Genomic DNA, 19,005 nt, shown 5'->3' with positions numbered 1-19,005 from the left:
TAGTGAAACATGGCAGATTTGAAAATCAGGTCCTAAAGGTCCTGGGTTATAAAATATTATAGTTTGTATAACGAAAACCTGAAATGAAATCTATTTAGCAGTTATCCTTCCATTCCAAAGAATAACCTTGGCTGCCTTTACTGTATAACCAGAGTGCATGCAGGTGGGTAGTCACAAGTAAACACTAAAAAGGCTCTAGACCATTAACGCGCTGGTTCTTAAAAAACCCTTTAATTGTCAAATGATAAAATTCATAACAGAACCCATTATATGTCAATAACATGAAGGTTTGTTTTTACAGTGAGAGATGTAATGTTTGGATAGAGTATCGGGACCTTCAGTGATATATTCTTTTTCGAGTAGGGTTATGCAGAATGAGCTTTACAACATGGGTCTATGCAATTACCCTGGGCAGATGTGTCGGCATTAACAATCAATGTCACAATTTCTATAACACAGAGAGATGTATTGAAGCTCTTGCAAATCTTAAATCTTTCAAAGACATAAGCAAAGCAAAATGTGTTAACCAGATCATAAGAACTATGCCACCCGTGACCTTCCCCTTACATCATTTGTCAGCAGAATCAGCTGTCTGCAAAAATGACTCCTGGCGGCGATCGTCTTGGATTATTAAAGCAAGACTCTTGAACTCTTGTAGGACAGGTGAATGGATACAGAATGGCTACATGCTGAACAATATCCATAGAGACAAGTATTCTTGTAAAATTCCTGTCGAGCAAAGCAATAAATACTTCAGAAAGAAATACGGTCTGTGCCTATCAAAGGAATGCAAAATATGACAAGGCCCGAGGAAAGGCCTAAATTGTCTGGAAAGCTTTCAGCTAAAACACTGCTACGCTATAAAAAGTATCATCTGCAGCGAACCATTTGGCGTTTCCTTTAATAAAACATATTTTCTCTGTGACACATAAATGCGTCCTCACACTTTTCTTTAATTTTCTACAGGAACAAACTCAAAACAACCTTTAAGAACTTGAAAGATGAAGAATCAAGGTAGTAAAAGGTAGGCTAGACTTCAAGGCACCAACTTATTCCTTATCAACCGCTTTTTCATATATTTTACATTAGTAAAAAAAAATGACTGGTTTCCTCTTGTAAAAAATCATGGGGTTTGTGCATGAACACTATACTGGTTAACCCCTTTCTGACCGAAGAATTTCTAACGAATTTACACAACTGCATTTTTTTAAACATATAGGGATAGTTAGAAAATTAAAAAATTTAAGGGACGCAGCAGCGTCATGTGACCGTCAAGTCTGTAGAGCCGATGGCAGTGCATCGCACTGATTGGAGGATTATAGAAGGAAGAAGCAGTGATAAACCGTTTCTCCCTAGGCTACTGCTAGGGTCCTGCTCCCTTCATTAGCTGTCTTAAGACACCAGGGACAAAGTAGTGGACCTGCACAAATACTGATACAGATGTTCAAATGGATAATATTTAAACATACAACTAACTACAGCTTAACTCCTTAATGACGCAGCCTGTTTGTATGTTAAGGCTCAGTCCTTTTTTAAAAATGTGACCAGTGTCTCTTCCTGTGGTAATAACTTTTCAACACTACGATATCTCTGCAATTTTGAGATTGTTTTCTTGTGAGACATTGTAGTTCATGTTAGTTGTATCATTTCGGTGATCAGTTTCTTTTTTGGGGGATAAAAATTCAATAATTTAGGAAAAATTTTTGTAAAAATTACAATTTTCAAAGTTTAAAATGCTCTACCTTTTTAGACAGAAAAGTCATACCACAAATTTTTTTTGTAGAAACCTTTTGCCATTGGTCTTCTTTTTATTTCCATAATTTGTTTTATGTTTCCATTTTTTTTACGGATCTGAAAAGGTTTCAAGTTTTAGTAGCAACTTCTCAGATTTTCAAGAGATTTGAAAAATGCTACATTTTTGGTGACCAATTCAGTTTGGAAGTGCTCTATAAAGGCTTATGTATTATATACCCCCACAAGTGACACCATTTTATGAACCTAACGTCTCAAACTATTCAAATCAGCATTTGAGAAATCTGTTAACCCTTTAATTCTTTCTCTGTAAGTGAACAAAGTGGATCGAAAATTTTGAAATTTAAATTTTTGAATAAGATTACTCTCATTTAACCCTAAAATGGACACATTTAGAAGGAATTTGAGGTAAATATACATCCCCAAATTTTTGCCCTGCTTCTTTCGAGTACGGCAATACCAGACATTTGGATGTCAACTGCTGTTTCCCCGCACAGCGATGTCCAGAACAGATTTACTGCTATTGGGTTTTTGGCAGCCTATTTGGCTACAAATGTTTTGTGATGCCACAGCGTACTTGAAGAGCCCCTAAAGTAAGAGTACGATAGAAAATCTCCAAAGATGTCACCCTTTAGGAAACTACCCCTCAAAGAATTTAACTGGGGCTGTGTGAGCATTTTAACCCCCAACATGCTGGTCAAAATCTAATGCAAAGTAAATGGTGCAGAGTAAAAATTGCGTTTTTATCTCACAAATGTCATTTTAGTGCCTCATACATTGTGCTCAACCCATGGTACTTTAGACAAACACCCAAAAAATCATTCTGTGGGTTGTCCTGAGTACGCCACATGTGCCAATAATTGACAGGCTGGGCACACAGCAGGGCTGAGAAGGGAAGGAGCAAAATTTTACTTTTGCTGCTCCATTTTCTCACGTTTGGATTTGGAGTGCCATGTCAGGTTCGCAGGGCCCGTGAGGTACTGGTCCAATAGAAACCCCCAAGAAATTATACCATTTTGGAAACTACACCCCTCAAATAATTTATCTGGGGGTTTGGTAAGCATTTTACCCCCAACATGCTTGTAAAAAAACTAATGCAAAATAAATGGTGCAGAGCAAAAATTATGTTTTTATCTCAAAAATGTAATTTTAGTGCCTAATATATTGTGCCCAACTCATGCCACTTTAGTCAAACACCCCAAAAATCATTCTGTGGGTTGTCCTGAGTACGGCAATACCACACATGTGCCAATGATTGACAGGCTGGGCACACATAAGGGCTGGGAAGGGAAGGAGCACAATTTTGCTTTTGGAGTACCCTTGTCACTAGACTGGTGTTGGGGTGCCCCTGAAGTACCAGTACAATAGAAACCGCCGAATAGTGACCCAATTTTAGGAAAGGGCACCACTCAAAGAATTTATCTAGGGTTGTATGAACATTTTAACCCCTGAAATGCTGGGCCAAATTTAATACAAAGTGAAGGGGGAAAAATCATTCTGTGGGTTATTACGGGTATGGCAATACCCCATGTGTGGCAACAGTCTACAGGCTGTAGACACGGCAGGTCAGAGAAGGGACAAGCAAAATCTAGCTTTTGGAGCACTCTTTTCACTAGACTGGTGCCCCTAAGGTACCTGTACAATACAAACCCCAGAGTAGTGAGCCCATTTTAGGAAAAGGCAACCCTCAAAGAATTTATTTAGGGTTGTATGAGCATTTTAACCCATAAGATCCTGGCTCAAATATAACACAAATTGAAAGGTGTCAAGTAAAATTTGCTTTGCAATTTGTCATTGTAGTGTCAATAGTATGTTGGCCAATTCATGCCACTGGAGACAAACACCCCAAAAATCATCATGCAAGCTATCCCGGGTAAGTGGCTTGCCATGAGAACCTAAAAATTCAAATTATAGACTTTTAACTGGTAGTGGCTGCTGAGATTGATCTTTGGAACAGTACTTAAAGGGTTTTTCCAGGAATAAGCATAATTCATTAACAAATGGGTCCTCAAAATATATGTAACTAGTTGTTATTTAAAATTTTGCTCTCCTTGGCAGAAAACGCTGTGGACATACAATGTAATGAAGAATTAAAATGCTACTGGCCCTTGAATCAGTCCGTTGATTTCCTCCACGCGGAGCAAAGGACAGAAGATGGCCGCTGGTCACATGTCCAGCACCTGCCTGGGCAGGTCATGTGATCACCACCATGTTTGGCTGTAGTTGGTTGGTTGCAGTGCATCCAGCATGGCCAGTGTTGTGGTGAGACATCATCTCAGTGAGGTGATGGCAGTTACACATTATTACTATGGTAACAGAGCAGGAAAGTCTGTTACACCATCACTGGGAGCAAAGCATAAGGGAGGAGAACTAAAGGATCTTGGGACTTGTAGTTCACAGTGGTGGCCATTTTGGTGATAACTCATCTAACTTTAGAGAGGCCATACATTTTGTAAATCATAAAATCAAACTATTAAAGTTTCATTTTGTGACTAATGACATTGAGTTTTGTTATATTAATTTATTTATATCATCATGGGTTTTTGTGTCAGACGTTCATATTCCCAAAATACCCCTTAAATCATCTATTGATATTTGATATTTCAGTATTGTGTGTGGCCTCCACGTGCCTGTATGACCTACCTAAAATACCTTGGCATGCTCCTGATGAGGTTGCGAATGGTCTCCTGAGGGGTCTCCTCAAAGACCTGGAGTAAAGAATCCACCAACTCCTGGAGAGTCTGCGGTGCAACGTGAGCTGTAAGCTGCACTGTAGGAAGGTCATACAGGCACATGGAGGTCACACACAATACTGAGCCTCATTTTGTCTTGTTTTACAGACATTACATCAACGTTTAATCAGCTTTGGTGTATTTCTCTCCTTTAATTTTGGGGGTGACTCCAGATCCAGGCCTTCATTGGTTAATAAATTTGATTTCCACTGATGATATTTTTGCGATTTTGTTGTCATCGCAATTATCTTTGTACAGAACAAAGTATTCAATGAGAATATTTCATTTGTTCATATCTAAGAGGTTTCATTTGAGTATTCCCATTATTTTTTTAAGCAGCGTATCTATCATATATCAGTCTAGTTGTCTATCTCCTATAATTTGTCTATTTCATATCTATACACCTGTCTTACCATTTATCTATCTGGCTTTCTATTTAATTATATATACTTCTATCTACCTATATCCTATCTATCCATCGATCTTCTCTCTCTCTTCTACCATATCTATCATCTATATATTGTCCACTTTATATTTATGCATCTATAAATCTATATAATCTTTTATCTTTATCTTCTATAATCAATCTACCTATCATCTGTTTATCTTATATAATTATTCTCCTACAGTCCCATATTACACATTGTCTTACTACACTACTGTTTGTAACTACAAAGCATTATTATTGTGCAGGGCTAAATCGAGCCTCTTACTGAATGTGACTGTTCATAAAGTAGTTTTATTTTGGGGCCCCACTTTTAGTTTTGCACAGGGCCCCACGCTGTCTGAAACCGGCCCTGGTAGGCGGTCTCGTAAAACACTCATAGGTTTGCAGCTGTGTACACAAAACAGAAGCATACAGACTGCTTGTAAAGTTACTTTCTGTCTTTTTTAGATACACAATAAAAGATATTGATAGATATATCATATATCCCTTTAACAGGAGGTTATCAATGGTTTAGATCTCATGTCAATGGGCACCAAAGTGATCAGAAGTTTGCAATGAAAGCTTATCTGCCACCTACGGGTTGTCAGGTTAAAGGTCTTTATTTTAGGTTAATTTTACAGTCGTCGTAAGGTAACAGAATTTCCACTATCTGTTTGCAGTGAACTCCATGTGTAACATTTTGTAAAAGTGTACAGCTATGGAGGATGGACAATGCTTTATCTCCTTACATTATCCATCCTGTTTGTGTACAATGTCTTAGTAGCAAACTGCAGCAAAGCAGTCAGGGTGACAAAACTGAAGCACGTATTAGATTATGCATAATTTCTTAAAATCATGTGCTCAAACGGACTAATTCTTATTTATGAAGATATACAACCTAATTATTAACCTCGAGTATTAATAATAAACCCATAGTGCCTGGAGCAATTGATTTGTACAATATTCTCATATGCACAGCATAATAACTCATGATTTATATGCAGGAGATTTGGCAAGCTGACAGACTGTGCATAATATCTAGCTTTAGGCTGTGTCATGAAATCCAGATTGCAGGTGTGGAAACTGTCCTAAGGCGAAGGCGAGCGGAGGCCAAATGATTTTACTTCATAATATTGCTAATAGCCAAAGATTATTAACAAGTGATATGTCTTAATAAGCCAGCTATGGGGCTGCAAAAATTGGAATAATGCTCGAGTTCACATCAGGTAAAATAAACAAGAGGATTACAACTTACTACAGTGTTGGACTAGGACCAATGAAATTGATTCTGGAGGCCCACCTACTGCTACATAAGAATATTACATGTTCATTTTTAGGAGATGTTCACAAGATGCGTAGACATTGGGATTTGAATCACATTGGAAATTTTTGGGGCAAAAGAAAATTGCACATCATCTCCTCCTCTTATTGTTGTTGGTCCCCTCTCCTCATCTTATTGTGGTCTCTCTCTCATCTTTCCCTTTTTATTGTGGACCCCTCACATCTCATGTATTTGTACCCCCTCTAATTTGTGTAATTAACAGCACCTGTAACTTACCTGTGGCACCTATCAGGTGGTGGCAAAAACTAAATCACACTTGCAGCCAGTTGAAATGGATTAAAGTTGACTCAACCTCTGTCCTGTGTCCTTGTGTGTACCACATTTAGAGTGGAGAAAAGAAAGAAGACCAAAGAACTATCTGAGGACTGAGAATCAACATTGTGAGGAAGCATGAGCAATCTCAAAGCTACAAGTCCATCTCCAAAGACCTTAATGTTCCTGTGTCTACCGTGCACAGTGCCATCAAGAAGTGGCTAACCTCCCTAGATGTGGACGGACAAGAAAAAATTACGAGATTTCAACGCAAGATTAGATAATGGATAAAGAACCTCAACTAACATCCAAACAAGTTCAAGCTGCCCTGCAGTCCGAGGGTACAAGAGTGTCAACCCATAGTATCCGTCGGCATCTGAATGAAAAGGGACTGTATGGTAGGATACCAAGGAAGACCCCACTTCTTACACAGAAACATAAAAAAGCCAGGTGGGAGTTAGCCAAAGCTTACCTGAGAAAGCCTAAGACGTTCTGGGAGAATGTTCTCTGGTCATATGAGACAAAAGTAGAGCTTTTTGGGAAAAGGTATCAACATAGAGTTTACAGGAAAAAAAAAGGCATTCGAAAGAAAAGAACATGGTCCCTACAGTCAAACATGGTGGAGATTCCTGATGTTTTGGGTTTGCTTTGCTGCCTCTGGCACTGGACCGCTTGGCCGTGTGTATGACATTATGAAGTCTGAAGACTACCAACAAATTTTGCAGCATAATGTAGGGCCCAGTGTGAAAAAGCTGGGTCGCCCTCAGAGGTCATGGGTCTTCCAGCAGGACAATGACCCAAAACACACTTCAAAAAGCACTAGAAAATGGTTTGAGAGAAAGCACTGGAGACTTCTAAAGTGGCCAGCAATGATTCCAGACCTGAATCCCATAGAACATGTGGAGAGATCTCACAATGGCAGTTTGGAGAAGGCGCCTTCAAATCTCAGGGAGCTGGAGCAGTCCACCAAAGACGAATGGCCTAAAATTCCTGCAGAGCATTGTAAAGAAACTCATTGATGGTTACCGGAAGCGGTTGTGCACAATTATTTTGTCTAAAGGTTATGCTACCAAGTATTAGGCTGAGGGCGCCAATACTTTTTCCGGACCATTTTTCGAGTTTTGTGTAAAATGATCAATTATTTGAGTTTTTTTCATTCTCTTTTTGTGTTTTTTCATTGCAAGCTAAATAAATGAAGATATTAATACCAAAGAATTTGTGATTGCAATCTTTTTCTGGAAGAAAATGAGTATTATCTAACAGAATTACAGGGGTGCCAATACTATTGACTGAATCTTGACATCTGCACTAAGGCTTTTCTTGTTGGAGAAGTTTGATCAGTTACAACAGGTATTTGAAAGCCAATTCTATAATTGTTTTTACAATAAAAGATGATCCATGCCATAGGGCTATATATGTATATCAGTGGGGCCTGTATTGCCTATTTATACTGTATAATATAAAATCACTTGTTAAAAGACATAACTTGATGACTTGCATCACAGAATCTATTCCAGGCCCCCAAAGATTAAATAATTTATAGGTCCCAATTAGGGTTGCGCGAGGTATCGAAACCTTGGTTCAATAGTATTTAGAGATCTCTCTATATATCACTACATTATACTTTTTTAAGCATATAATTAATACAGTTGAATTAATAAAAAGACACAAAAAAGGGGCTCATTCAGACAGGTGTGTACGCTGCATATCCACAAAAATATGCAGATGTGTGATGTCCATGTATTGAGTCCGCATCAGTTTTTTTACATCTGCAAAAAAAAAAAAAAAAAAACTATATGCATTTCTAATCTACTTTTTGCCCTGCCCAGTCAACATTTGAGAAAACTGAATTCATATGGATGTCATCCATGAACCTCTGTATTTTTATGTGGATCCATTGACTTCTATGGAGGTCCGTGGTCTGCGGTCTGCATGAGAGAAAAAAATAGTGCAGGCTGCAATTTTATTCTCATCTGTGAAAAAAAGGAGTCGTGAACAGACCCAATGGGTCCATATGCCATCTGCAATAAAAAAAAAAAAAACGATAACATACGGATATCCCAAAATCCCGGATGAGCCTTAAATAAAACATTTTATACCAACATTACCAGGACAACCTTTATAATACATATATCAAACTGTCATAAAAAAAAAACTAGAGGAGCTCTCCTCGTAAAACACTGGATGACTGATACTGATCGCATAAGTTTTAATGGAAACACATATGCAGGCTGAGCCCCGTTCCCAGACATTTGCATTGCATTTCTAAGCGCATGTAAACCCCATGAGGTCACAACCTAAACATTGTTTTGGTATTGAGTATTGTGATATTAAAGATTCTTAAGATATCCTATCACACTCAAATTTCTGGAAGCAGTGCATTCTGGGATTAATGTCTAGAGAATATTCACAGTGGTTGAGAGTTTGTAAAAAGACAAGGAACCAGTGGAAGAGGGCCCTGGAGTGGGTAGTGGATGCATCACATTGTATCGCCTATATTGAGCAATAAAGAAAAATCCACCTATGTTGGCATCTAACTCCGACATCCTTAGAATGTAGAAATCATTTAAAAAATTCAAATAAGTGCTGGGGGCAAAGTGGAGAGGCTGGAATGACTGGACATAGGAGATAGTTCTGTCCACAAGTCCAATGCGTTTATAATTTTTTTTCAGATTTCTTTGGGCTCCAAATATTTCATCTTTGGAAATGTTTCATTAAGTTAAAATGCATTTGTTGTACGAAATCCCTATAGTAAACTCAATGAAACTCAAAAAAATACCAACTTGGATTTAAGGAAAAGAATTCCAAAATGGGAAGTTTTTAGCCATATATCACCCCTTGATACCCACTCCCCTGGAAGATGGAGTGAGAAGTAATTAATCTATAAGATATGGAGACTACGAAAGTTGAGTGGTGTCGAAAATTAAAGGCGATTGTTGGTGCACCTCTAATACCCTACCAGCTATTCCCTCACTTACCCGCCCGCATGTTCAGTTACTGATTTATCCATTTAGGACTCTTTGGTTTAATAAAGTAGCATAATGATAACCTCTTTTTTAATTAGACATAAGAAATGAGCAGCACTCCATTCACTCCATTGTTGACATTTAACAATAAAACAAAATCTAGGATTCTAGATCTCAGAACAAACTTAATTCAAACATTTTATGATTTTATTAAAGATCTTGATTAAAACATACTGAGCTGTATTTACAAAAGAAACATGCATTTAAGTATTTGGTAAAAACGGTAAGGTTGCTAAAATTTACTCATTTGGACAGCCAACAATCATATTATTTTTTGGTGAGCAACTTTCAGGTTCCATTGAGATAACCTGTGCTTTGTAGCCACGTTGTTCAGAAGCCCATGCTCGATCAAGGTCGACCAAACCCATGCAGTTCTTCCCTGGAAAATAACACGAGGCCATTTATAAAACATATACACTTATACACCAACCGTTATAACACTGACACTTATATATGAGTAAAGGGTCCTATTATGGACCAGCAGCCACTCTATAAGGTGCTCTCCCCATCCTCCTCTAGAAGCAATGCCAGATGCTTTAGTTACTACTATATGATTTTCGTTTAAAAAAATCATGGTGATGAGGAAGAAAAGAAGGTAGGGTGGGATGACCCGTGTTTCTTAGTCTTATAACCCTGCTCTCATCGTGCCTGCGAGTTAATACTTGGCAGATTCACACACTACACTATCACTAGTAAAGTAAGTGAAATGTAAAACCTCTGTAAGCACATGCTAATTTGTTACACATCTATGTAGTATGCATGCAAAGATATTTCAATAGCCAGAATGTTATCTTAAGTGTTCCTTACATTCTAGAAACAGAGAACACGCATTCTAGAAACAGAGAACACGCATACTACAAGTAAATGGCATAACATGCACATACCTATAAGCCTCCGCTCCGGAGGAAGCTGGACAGCTGTCTGGTCCGCAAATCTACACAGCACCATGTGCTCCTGGAGATAGGAAAAAAACATCCACAGGTCATCAGAGAAGCTTACTAAATAACACGCATAGAAAGTACAGGAAAAATAGTACAGAAAATGAACCACCATGGAAATAGCAAAATATTTCGATAGGAGGACACTAAAGTACATGCGTTCCCAAGCTTCTCTACAGCCTCCTGAACTTATAAGAAGGTCCATTACCTGCAGGTTTTCTCTCTGCTATGCACATGCTACAATAGTATTTGCAGTGATCTGTATTTCCTTAATATATTGCATGCATTTCTTACTATGGTTACAATTCAGAGACCCTTCACCAGCTATTTTAATTCTCCTTTTTGATATCCTTGAGGTTCTCACTCCTGGGACAGTCCTGATTGTCCATGTGAATGCTTGCTTGTCCAGTGCTCCAGATACATGTCCATGACTGTGGGAGATGACCGGAGTGAATGGAGCTCTGTAACAGCATTCCATTAATATGGAGCACTCAACGGTACGTGTAGACCTCTATTCACCACATCGCTGTAACCTCAATTAGTCACTTATTCCTTATCCTCTTCAAAGGGAATACATGTTTACAGTGGGAAACCACCTTTAACAATAGTTACAAGTGTCATACACAAATGATTACAGTGTAATTTTATATTTTTATATACAGTTATAGTCATTGCACCCCTGGACATACAGCAGCTCGATCACTGGCAGCACGCTCCATAAGTAAGGAAGATGTGCCTGAGGATCAAGACGCTCACCCCGGACGGTAAGCATTAGAGCATCATGCACCCTAGCACTTGAGAGCTGTATAGTGCTATGTCTTGTTCACATGCAATGGCGGAAATAGAACTAGAATGAATAACTGCACAAATATATAGGTCACACAGAAGGTATAGCTCTTTATGACTTGTGTGTATTCTACCTATTTATTTTTCCATGAAAGCCAATTAGGAGGAGATTCCACATACATTGTGAACCGCTTGCCGCACTCCACTTTTGAAGTACTGGCTTTCAGACTAGGAAGAAAGAGAACTATTTAAACTGCGTAACTCCATCAAAGTAGGATTTAGCAAAGATAATGAATGGACTAAAAGAGTAAATCTGCCTCTCCAGCCAGGGAGATAATGCCTTGCCTTGAATATCGGGCCTTCCGCCAATTATCAAGGCTAAGTCTGTAAATAGACCCATTAAAGGCAGCACACGTCCCTACCAGCACTAGAATCGGTAGATGGAGTTCTTCTTTACTGCAGTCTGTGCAAACACATACCCACCTCACATTTTTAGAAATAGCCGCTGGGGCTGGGAAATACACAAAATAAAAGAGGAATGTGACTTGTCTCAGCTTTGCAAATAAAAATGTCTTCAATTTCAAGGACCGGAAATTGAAAGGAAATACACTTGGCCACAGTTACTACTTGGCCTTTTAGACACGACATGCTAGAATCAGATATTGGATATTTCTTGTTTTTGTGCTGTTTCAATATCGCTGGGTTGCCCTATATCTACTAACAGTTTATAGGGCAGTATTATTAATATGGGACCTTTCTCAAACCCGGAAATGTGCATTTTAGACAATATTTCTACTGCCTACAAAACAACTGTGCATTTTCTTCTTGATGTGTTATTCCTCCATTTTTGCTTTTGAGAAAACCGACAGCAGTTTTATTCCCCTGGTGAAATGGGTGTACCTGGCCCTTTCAACGCTGATTGATCATCATCAAAGCCACACCTCGGCTGGTAACACCCACTTGTCAATTTCTTCCCGTATTGAGACAACACAGAAAGAGACAGGTACTCCAATATATAGGGTCTTGTTCCCACAATTGTTATGACTATACACAGCAATTATTTTCAATTTATTTACAAATACAAGTACAAATGTCTCGCATCATACATTTTGGCTGCTGCATAACTTCTTTTTGAAAGAAGTAAAGAAAAAATTGGCATTATCCCTCTTCCAAAAGAAAGTTTACCACAAGTAATGTTTCCACTAGGGCACAGAAATGTACAAAAAAAACAAGCAGCTACAAACAAAGAAAGAGGAACAGATTTAAAATGGGGTCTACTTTCACCGTGATAGATAGGTGGTTTGATCCCAAGAACAAATGAAAGGGGTCTGCAAGTAGTGTAATATACATTTTCTATCAATAGTTTATTGTTTTCCCGATGTCTTCTTGTGGCCACTGGCAGCTTTCATCACAGATGAGCATATAGCATGACATAGGTAGTAGAAAGATGCAGTGAAATAGTTAAATGAAGTGTATAATATGTACTGTGTGAGCACTATGAGTTAACAGCATCATGCTGTGAAGAGTGCCTGGAGAGAAGACTAAGATGTGTGCAGTAAAGGGGGTATGGCAAAACTTGAGGGACAGAAGGGACAGAAAAAGTTATGCAGAATCACAGACTGGGATGGAGGAACAGGTAAGATCTAGTACCTCACTATTCTTAGCAGAAGACTGCACAGACACAGCTGCCCTACAAGGTACAAACAGAGAGCATCACTTGACCTTGCTGGAGGATGCAGCAGCTCCTCTGCTTCAGCAGTTAGAATCTGTCTACATTCTTGTGATTGTAGCCTGAGACTGTACTTTTTTTACACATCGTAGCATGGTGGGCGCCGGGGAAAGGAGGAGGGGAAGAGCGCTGCTCACCTCCCCCCTCTCCATAGCGATGTATGGCACATGACACCGTATTCTGGAGAAAGATAGGACATGACCTATATTTCTCCCGGTTATGGGACGGTATGTGCGGCACCGCATCGCTCCCCTAAGGTGCCGTGCGCCCATTGCCGTCTATGGGGGACGTATATACAGCGTATATACGTCGGACATATATACTGTCATATAAATAAATATAGCCTCACAGAGATAAGCAGCACAGCAAATGAGACGCAACTGTGGGGAAAGGCTAAACAGAGGAAGACGGCTAAGAAACTAATACAAGTAATAGGCAAAGTTGTCCTACATCTCAAGAGCTAATGATTGGACTTGTGTTTTAACCAGCAACATTTCAGTGTGTGGAGCTCCTTTACATCAGCACTACCAGTACAGTGCTGCTGTTCAGGATTAGGCTGGAAATACTTGGCTACATGTTAGTTTCAGACACAAATCATATGAGAGCATTAGCTGTGAGAATATGACCTGGCTGACTTACTAAGACAACAGAAAAATAGCTTAAGCTGACTATAGAGTTCCTCGTCTGAGAATTCATTAACCAGAAGGTCGGCGACCCTACAGGAAAATGAAACCTCCCACACTACTTAAAGGGATTAACAAGAAGTCTGTTTTGAGACTATATTTTTTCATTAATGATACGTGCAGGGAGGACTTCTGCTCATTAAGCTGTAAGACCTGCCTATAGAGATTCATTAGCAGCTAGTTAAATCAGATTTATTACATCTAAGGCCGTGTTCCCCCATAGAAATATTCATATGAATACAGAAAAAACTATGTTTTGTCTGCATAGATTTCACCTGACCTTATAAAGAACTTCCATAAAGGCACAGCTTATTACTCAATGTGCCCCCCAACCATAAACCTCATAAGTAATATGGGACAAGAGTACTCCAGCAGTGTTGGGCTACATGGACATGATCATAGATTTTGGTTGTGTGCTTGTGCTTTGGTTGTTATTTCAACAGCTAACACATGGCCCTATGTATTTCTATGTTCTTATACACACGGCTGTGGTTTCCAAGGCACAAGCTGACTGCCCTAGTAGCAAAGTTTGTCAGGTCCTTTTTCTGCCTTAGTTTGTGGGTTGTGCAGTCTTTCCTACTGTCATTGATTTTTGAGCACACCTCACAAACCAATGGCACACAGGTCCATTGTTTGCGGCCCAATGTCGCCTTACAGATGTTGAAAACAATCCACCACTGGAGTGATTAATGGGGGCCCCGGGCGATATATGGATGAGACATGTATTGCCTACTCTGCGCACAAGTGGTATCTTTCTATAAACAATTGTATCAGTATAGAAAGCATAAAAGAAAATTACCTTGTAGGATAGTATATTCTGGAAGCGGCAACTGGAATGGCAAGTAAATAGTATTTAATGAACACAGACTATAGCTTGAACGATGGAGATACTGTACATATAGCAAACAGATTCTTTTACCTTTGTGGAAATGTGGTCTTGAAGGTATTCTGGATGAAGCCATAGCAGCATGGGCAGACGACGAATGCCGCTCTAGCGATGATGCACTGCTCTATCACCATATCTGTTGCCACGCCACAAGCATGTAGCGCTACCTACATAGGAACACTCAGGTAGACATTAATGTGTACATATTATATGTGAAGAAATAATGTTAATTTGTGATGAACACTGCAAAATAATTCCATGAAAGAGGTCCACAATGTAATCAATAATCCAGTCATCATGTGTGCGGGTTATGAGCGCTTTAGACTGTTTGTGGGGTTAATCTATATAACCCACTCTGCCAATAACAGCTTTCCATGCACCAGCAGTACCCTGCTCCTCCCTCTAGGCTACATACATGATTAATACTGATGAATAAGGCCGACAGAAGAGCTTAAACCATCACAAAACAGAGAAAATAACAATAGCTCTCTCATATATACTAATCCCTGCAAGCCAACTGAGTGCTATACATGCCAAGTGTCCCTAATTTACAAGGCCAGACTTTATCCATAAAAATGTCACGTTCCATTGTTTTTGACTACGTGCTTAAGAAGATCTTCAAGACAAAACATTGAGGGGAACTTGTCATGAAGATTTAGGCCCACAAGATGTTACAAAGATAAACTTCTACATTCTGGGAGATTCGGGATTACACAGAAGAACTTCCAATGCTACAAGCAAATGAACTAAGGAGTCACAGGGACTGAAAAGAATCGTGTCAGGAAAAAAGTGTGTGGGTACAATACGAGGTATGCATTATGCCAGGTATTCTGCCCGCACACACACTATTTTCCGATAGCCAATATTTGTAGTTATACGGAGGCCGTTACTACTACAGGCGGTCCCCTACTTAAGAACACTCGACTTACATACGACCCCTAGTTACAAACGATCCTCTTGATATTGGTAATTTATTGTACTTTAGTCCTAGGCTACAATGATCAGCTTTAACAGTTATCACAGGTGTCTGTAATGAAGCTTTAGTGTTAATATTGATTCTTATGACAACCCAACATTTTTAAAATCCAATTGTCGCAGAGACCATGTAATCCTGGGAATGCCTGTATTGTTTTTCAATTATACCACAGTGTCTTGGTATCAGAAGAGTGAATATTTACCACAATAGATGGTGTACTTAAAAGGGGTTTTCCTACTAAAGAAAATTCTCACATTTCAATCCCCTCGTGATGTTAACACAATAAAGATTATTTTAGCCCCTTACTTTACAATTTTACTCAGGTTTGCAGTTTTTGCTTCTATTAGTACAGGATGCTTAGTGCAAAATCCCAGGGTGTGGACAGGGACTCTCTAAGCATACACTTCATGATCCATCTAGTGCTGTGGGGTGACAACGTGGTTACATTTTCAGGGTACAGGTGTAAATACACTTTTATCTGGCTTATGACATTGTGACACATAGAAAGAGAGATGACTTTACACTTTTAGCTCTGCCCATTTTCCTGGGTAACTTATCTCCTTGTAGTTTGTAGCTTCTCTCTGCTCACAATGTCTTGGCAGGAAGTGAATCAGTGGGAGTCTGTAAGCTCCGTGCAGGGGGCGTGGCTACTGGCTCAGAGCAGAAGGACACAGAAACTCAGAAAGCGTGGCTGTCACACAGAAATCCAAGATGGCGGCCACGCGACCGTAAGTCAGAAGTTACAGGGTCGTGTCTAGGGGCAACTGAAATTGTGTACACCAGGATTGATAGAGACAGGTTGGACAGGTTGGACTATTGATGAAATGCAGAATTTTTGTTAATAACAGTGAATTAGAGAATGTGTTATTTTGTTATCCTGAGTACATATAAGTAACTTGTCTTTGTGGGAATCACAATCCCAGGTGCATTTCGGTTTTTATTTTTACACATACTTTTGGTTGGGTCAGGAGTACCCGATCTTCACACCAGCAAAGGCACATAAATAGATTTTAAAACACATTCATTATTTGTTAACTTTTATTATTACTTTTGTTTACAGGGCCGTGCTATTTGTCTAGTGTATCACAAGGTAAACATACACAATTCCATGCAAAGGTAGTTCATGGTCAGATTTAAAATCAGAACCCTTATGGTACAGATTTTTGGCTGTGCTACAGATGCTATTGGGCCACGCAGTCACGAATGAAATGAATGCTGCTCTATAACTCATAATAATATTTACTACTACACAGAAAACCATCAATAAGCAATGTGATTGATAATAGGGTACACCGACTGCCTTGAGTGCTAGCAGCATGGACGCCTCTTCCATTTATATCAAAGAGAAAGCAATGAGTACAGTTCTGTTCCACAATATTATAAGGAGTGTGTGAAATGCATATCCTATACAATGTAGACCAGGGTCTCTCCAGATACTGTGCTGCATGACCATATTCTGGGGGACCAATGTCATAGAAAACAACTGTTTTAAAGGAGGAGGAGTCTGGGGTTAAAACTGACTGGATATGATAGTAAATGCACATTACTTGTATACAAGTCGTTGTGGGAGAACAGGTCACGGCAGATTGCTTTCATCACATGGCAAAACACATTACAGGTCAGCATTCCTCCAACATCTTTATGAGCCTCGCTCATCTGGTACACTGTTTACCCAAGCTCAGCCTCAAAAAAATGAAAAATTCCATACTGACATCTAGTTGTAAACTGCCCTAACTGAAAAGGAGTACTAAATACATGTTTGTTCTGCTTTATAATGGTTTATATACCCTTCTGTATTTTCTGCAAACATATGGAAAACACAAAGCTGCTCAAGGCACATTTAGTAGGCGTAGTTCTCATGCAAATTACTACATTCAGAACGCCTTCACACAGTCTTGAATAAATGTTACTCATTTGTATGTGGTCATTTCTGTGGAACTGGTCTATGTAATGCTATATATTAGATTTCCACTGAAAGAACTCTTTTTAATGTACTACATTGTGACCCCAAATGCCCAGGAGTAAAATTGAAAGAATCTGGATAACCTCAGTATCAATTGGTTATTGCTTTTCTTTCTTCTTCCCATCATAGAAAAATAATACTGCTACTTCCATTTATTTGTAAAGCAGGGAGATGTGATGTGGCAATCTGTCTACAGCACTACAATATTCACTGTATTAATAGTACGCAGTAAGCTCCTTAACTCCCTCTAGAGGCAGCTAAAAGTAAACTAAATTTTAACATCAGAAAGCACTTTACTAAATACTTCCAGCAAAAGGAATAATATATTTTCTTTTAACCCAATTCAAGCCTGCTGCTGGAAAATCCCTGAAAGGTTATAAAAAAATCAGTAAATATGAGTCCCAAGTAGCAGTGATCCAGTCTTATGCTGGAAGTTTGAAGATCTTGCTAGCTGTGCCTGTGGCATTTATTTTGATGACAGTTCTGCATGTGTCACTTTTTAGTATTATTGTTTTTATCCAAAAGCATGAAAGTGCTCTGTTTTGCTGATCCTATATTAGATGACCATTTACAAAGTTAGTAAATGTATAACATAAAGATACCAATTAAAAAAAACATGTAGAGTAGAATACAAAAACTTCAATAGAAACATAATTAAATATAAGTTACTCACCCCAATATTAAAGTTCCCTGTAAAGTAATCCAAGTTGGCTTGAACAAACCAGATATTAGTTAATCCTAATCCATTACTTCTGTCCCTGGCACGCATCAAAGACTCCTCTTTATTCTCTATCAGAATTATCTAAAGTCAGAGAAGCAAAACCTTTTATGTTATTGAATTACATGAATATGACTGTTCTGTTTCCATCTACAAGGTTAGTAGTAAACCCCCCCCCCCCAAAAAAAAAATACATATATGGTCACCACGGGGGATTGCTGGCATCTGATGCTGCAATATCATAGAGTAAGATATAACTAGTATAATTCAACCAATTAGCTGATTAAACTTGTCCTATACATAGAGAACTGATGGGTTAATATATATATAAATTGATGGCAATACATAGATCAGTGGTGGCGAACCTATGGCACGGGTGCCAGAGGTGGCACTCAGAGCCCTTTCTGTGGGCACCCATGCCTTCACCTCAGCACAGAATTAGCTAGACGTGAGTCAAGGCTTCCTCCTGCGGTTCAAGATATGGACACACTATGCTCAGTGATATTTTAAAGCGACACCTCCTTGGCGGCCAGGGCTACACAAGAAGCGGGAAGGTGAATCTTCCTCTTCAGGGGACCCTGGAAGGAAGCTATAATCCAAATTTCTCCATCTTCTTTCTATTGTATTGGTGTCCTCAGGGCGCCAATACAATTTAAATTTGTGATACAGCTGGGATCGTGTTGGCACTTTGCAACATAAAAGTGAAGTGAAGGTTTCCCCTCACTGACATAGATGAAGAACGTGAATACAGCAGAAAAAAATTCTGAAAGGCCTGAATTTCTGGGTCCTGGCCTT

General features: G+C 39.1%; 1 protein-coding gene and 1 long non-coding RNA gene across 4 annotated transcripts in view; one reads left to right on the top strand and one right to left on the bottom strand.

Moving 5' to 3' along the window:
* Positions 1-9,656: 9,656 nt before the first annotated feature.
* The window catches only part of GSTCD (glutathione S-transferase C-terminal domain containing), a 71,258-nt gene continuing 61,909 nt past the window's right edge, over positions 9,657-19,005 (bottom strand). For both annotated transcript variants that reach the window (XM_072118970.1, XM_072118979.1), the window contains exons 8-12: positions 18,166-18,294; positions 14,587-14,720; positions 14,467-14,497; positions 10,416-10,485; positions 9,657-9,910 (exon numbers count right to left, since the gene is read on the bottom strand). In XM_072118970.1, coding sequence (XP_071975071.1) covers positions 9,771-9,910; positions 10,416-10,485; positions 14,467-14,497; positions 14,587-14,720; positions 18,166-18,294 — 504 coding nt within the window. In that variant the 3' untranslated portion in view covers positions 9,657-9,770. The remainder of the gene's footprint in view (positions 9,911-10,415; positions 10,486-14,466; positions 14,498-14,586; positions 14,721-18,165; positions 18,295-19,005) is intronic.
* LOC140071364 (uncharacterized) overlaps positions 10,779-19,005 on the top strand; it is a 41,323-nt gene continuing 33,096 nt past the window's right edge. The window contains exons 1-3 of one of the 2 annotated variants that reach the window (XR_011849124.1): positions 10,779-10,966; positions 11,132-11,233; positions 11,411-11,834. This is a non-coding gene — a long non-coding RNA (uncharacterized lncRNA). Of the gene's footprint in view, positions 10,967-11,131; positions 11,234-11,410; positions 11,835-19,005 lie in introns of those variants that run through there. The other variant, XR_011849125.1, reaches the window with a different exon arrangement.

This window comes from Engystomops pustulosus, chromosome 1 (assembly GCF_040894005.1).
Source record: "Engystomops pustulosus chromosome 1, aEngPut4.maternal, whole genome shotgun sequence".
NCBI classification, from domain to species: Eukaryota; Metazoa; Chordata; class Amphibia; order Anura; family Leptodactylidae; genus Engystomops; species Engystomops pustulosus.
This window is presented reverse-complemented; position numbering and strand designations above follow the sequence as displayed.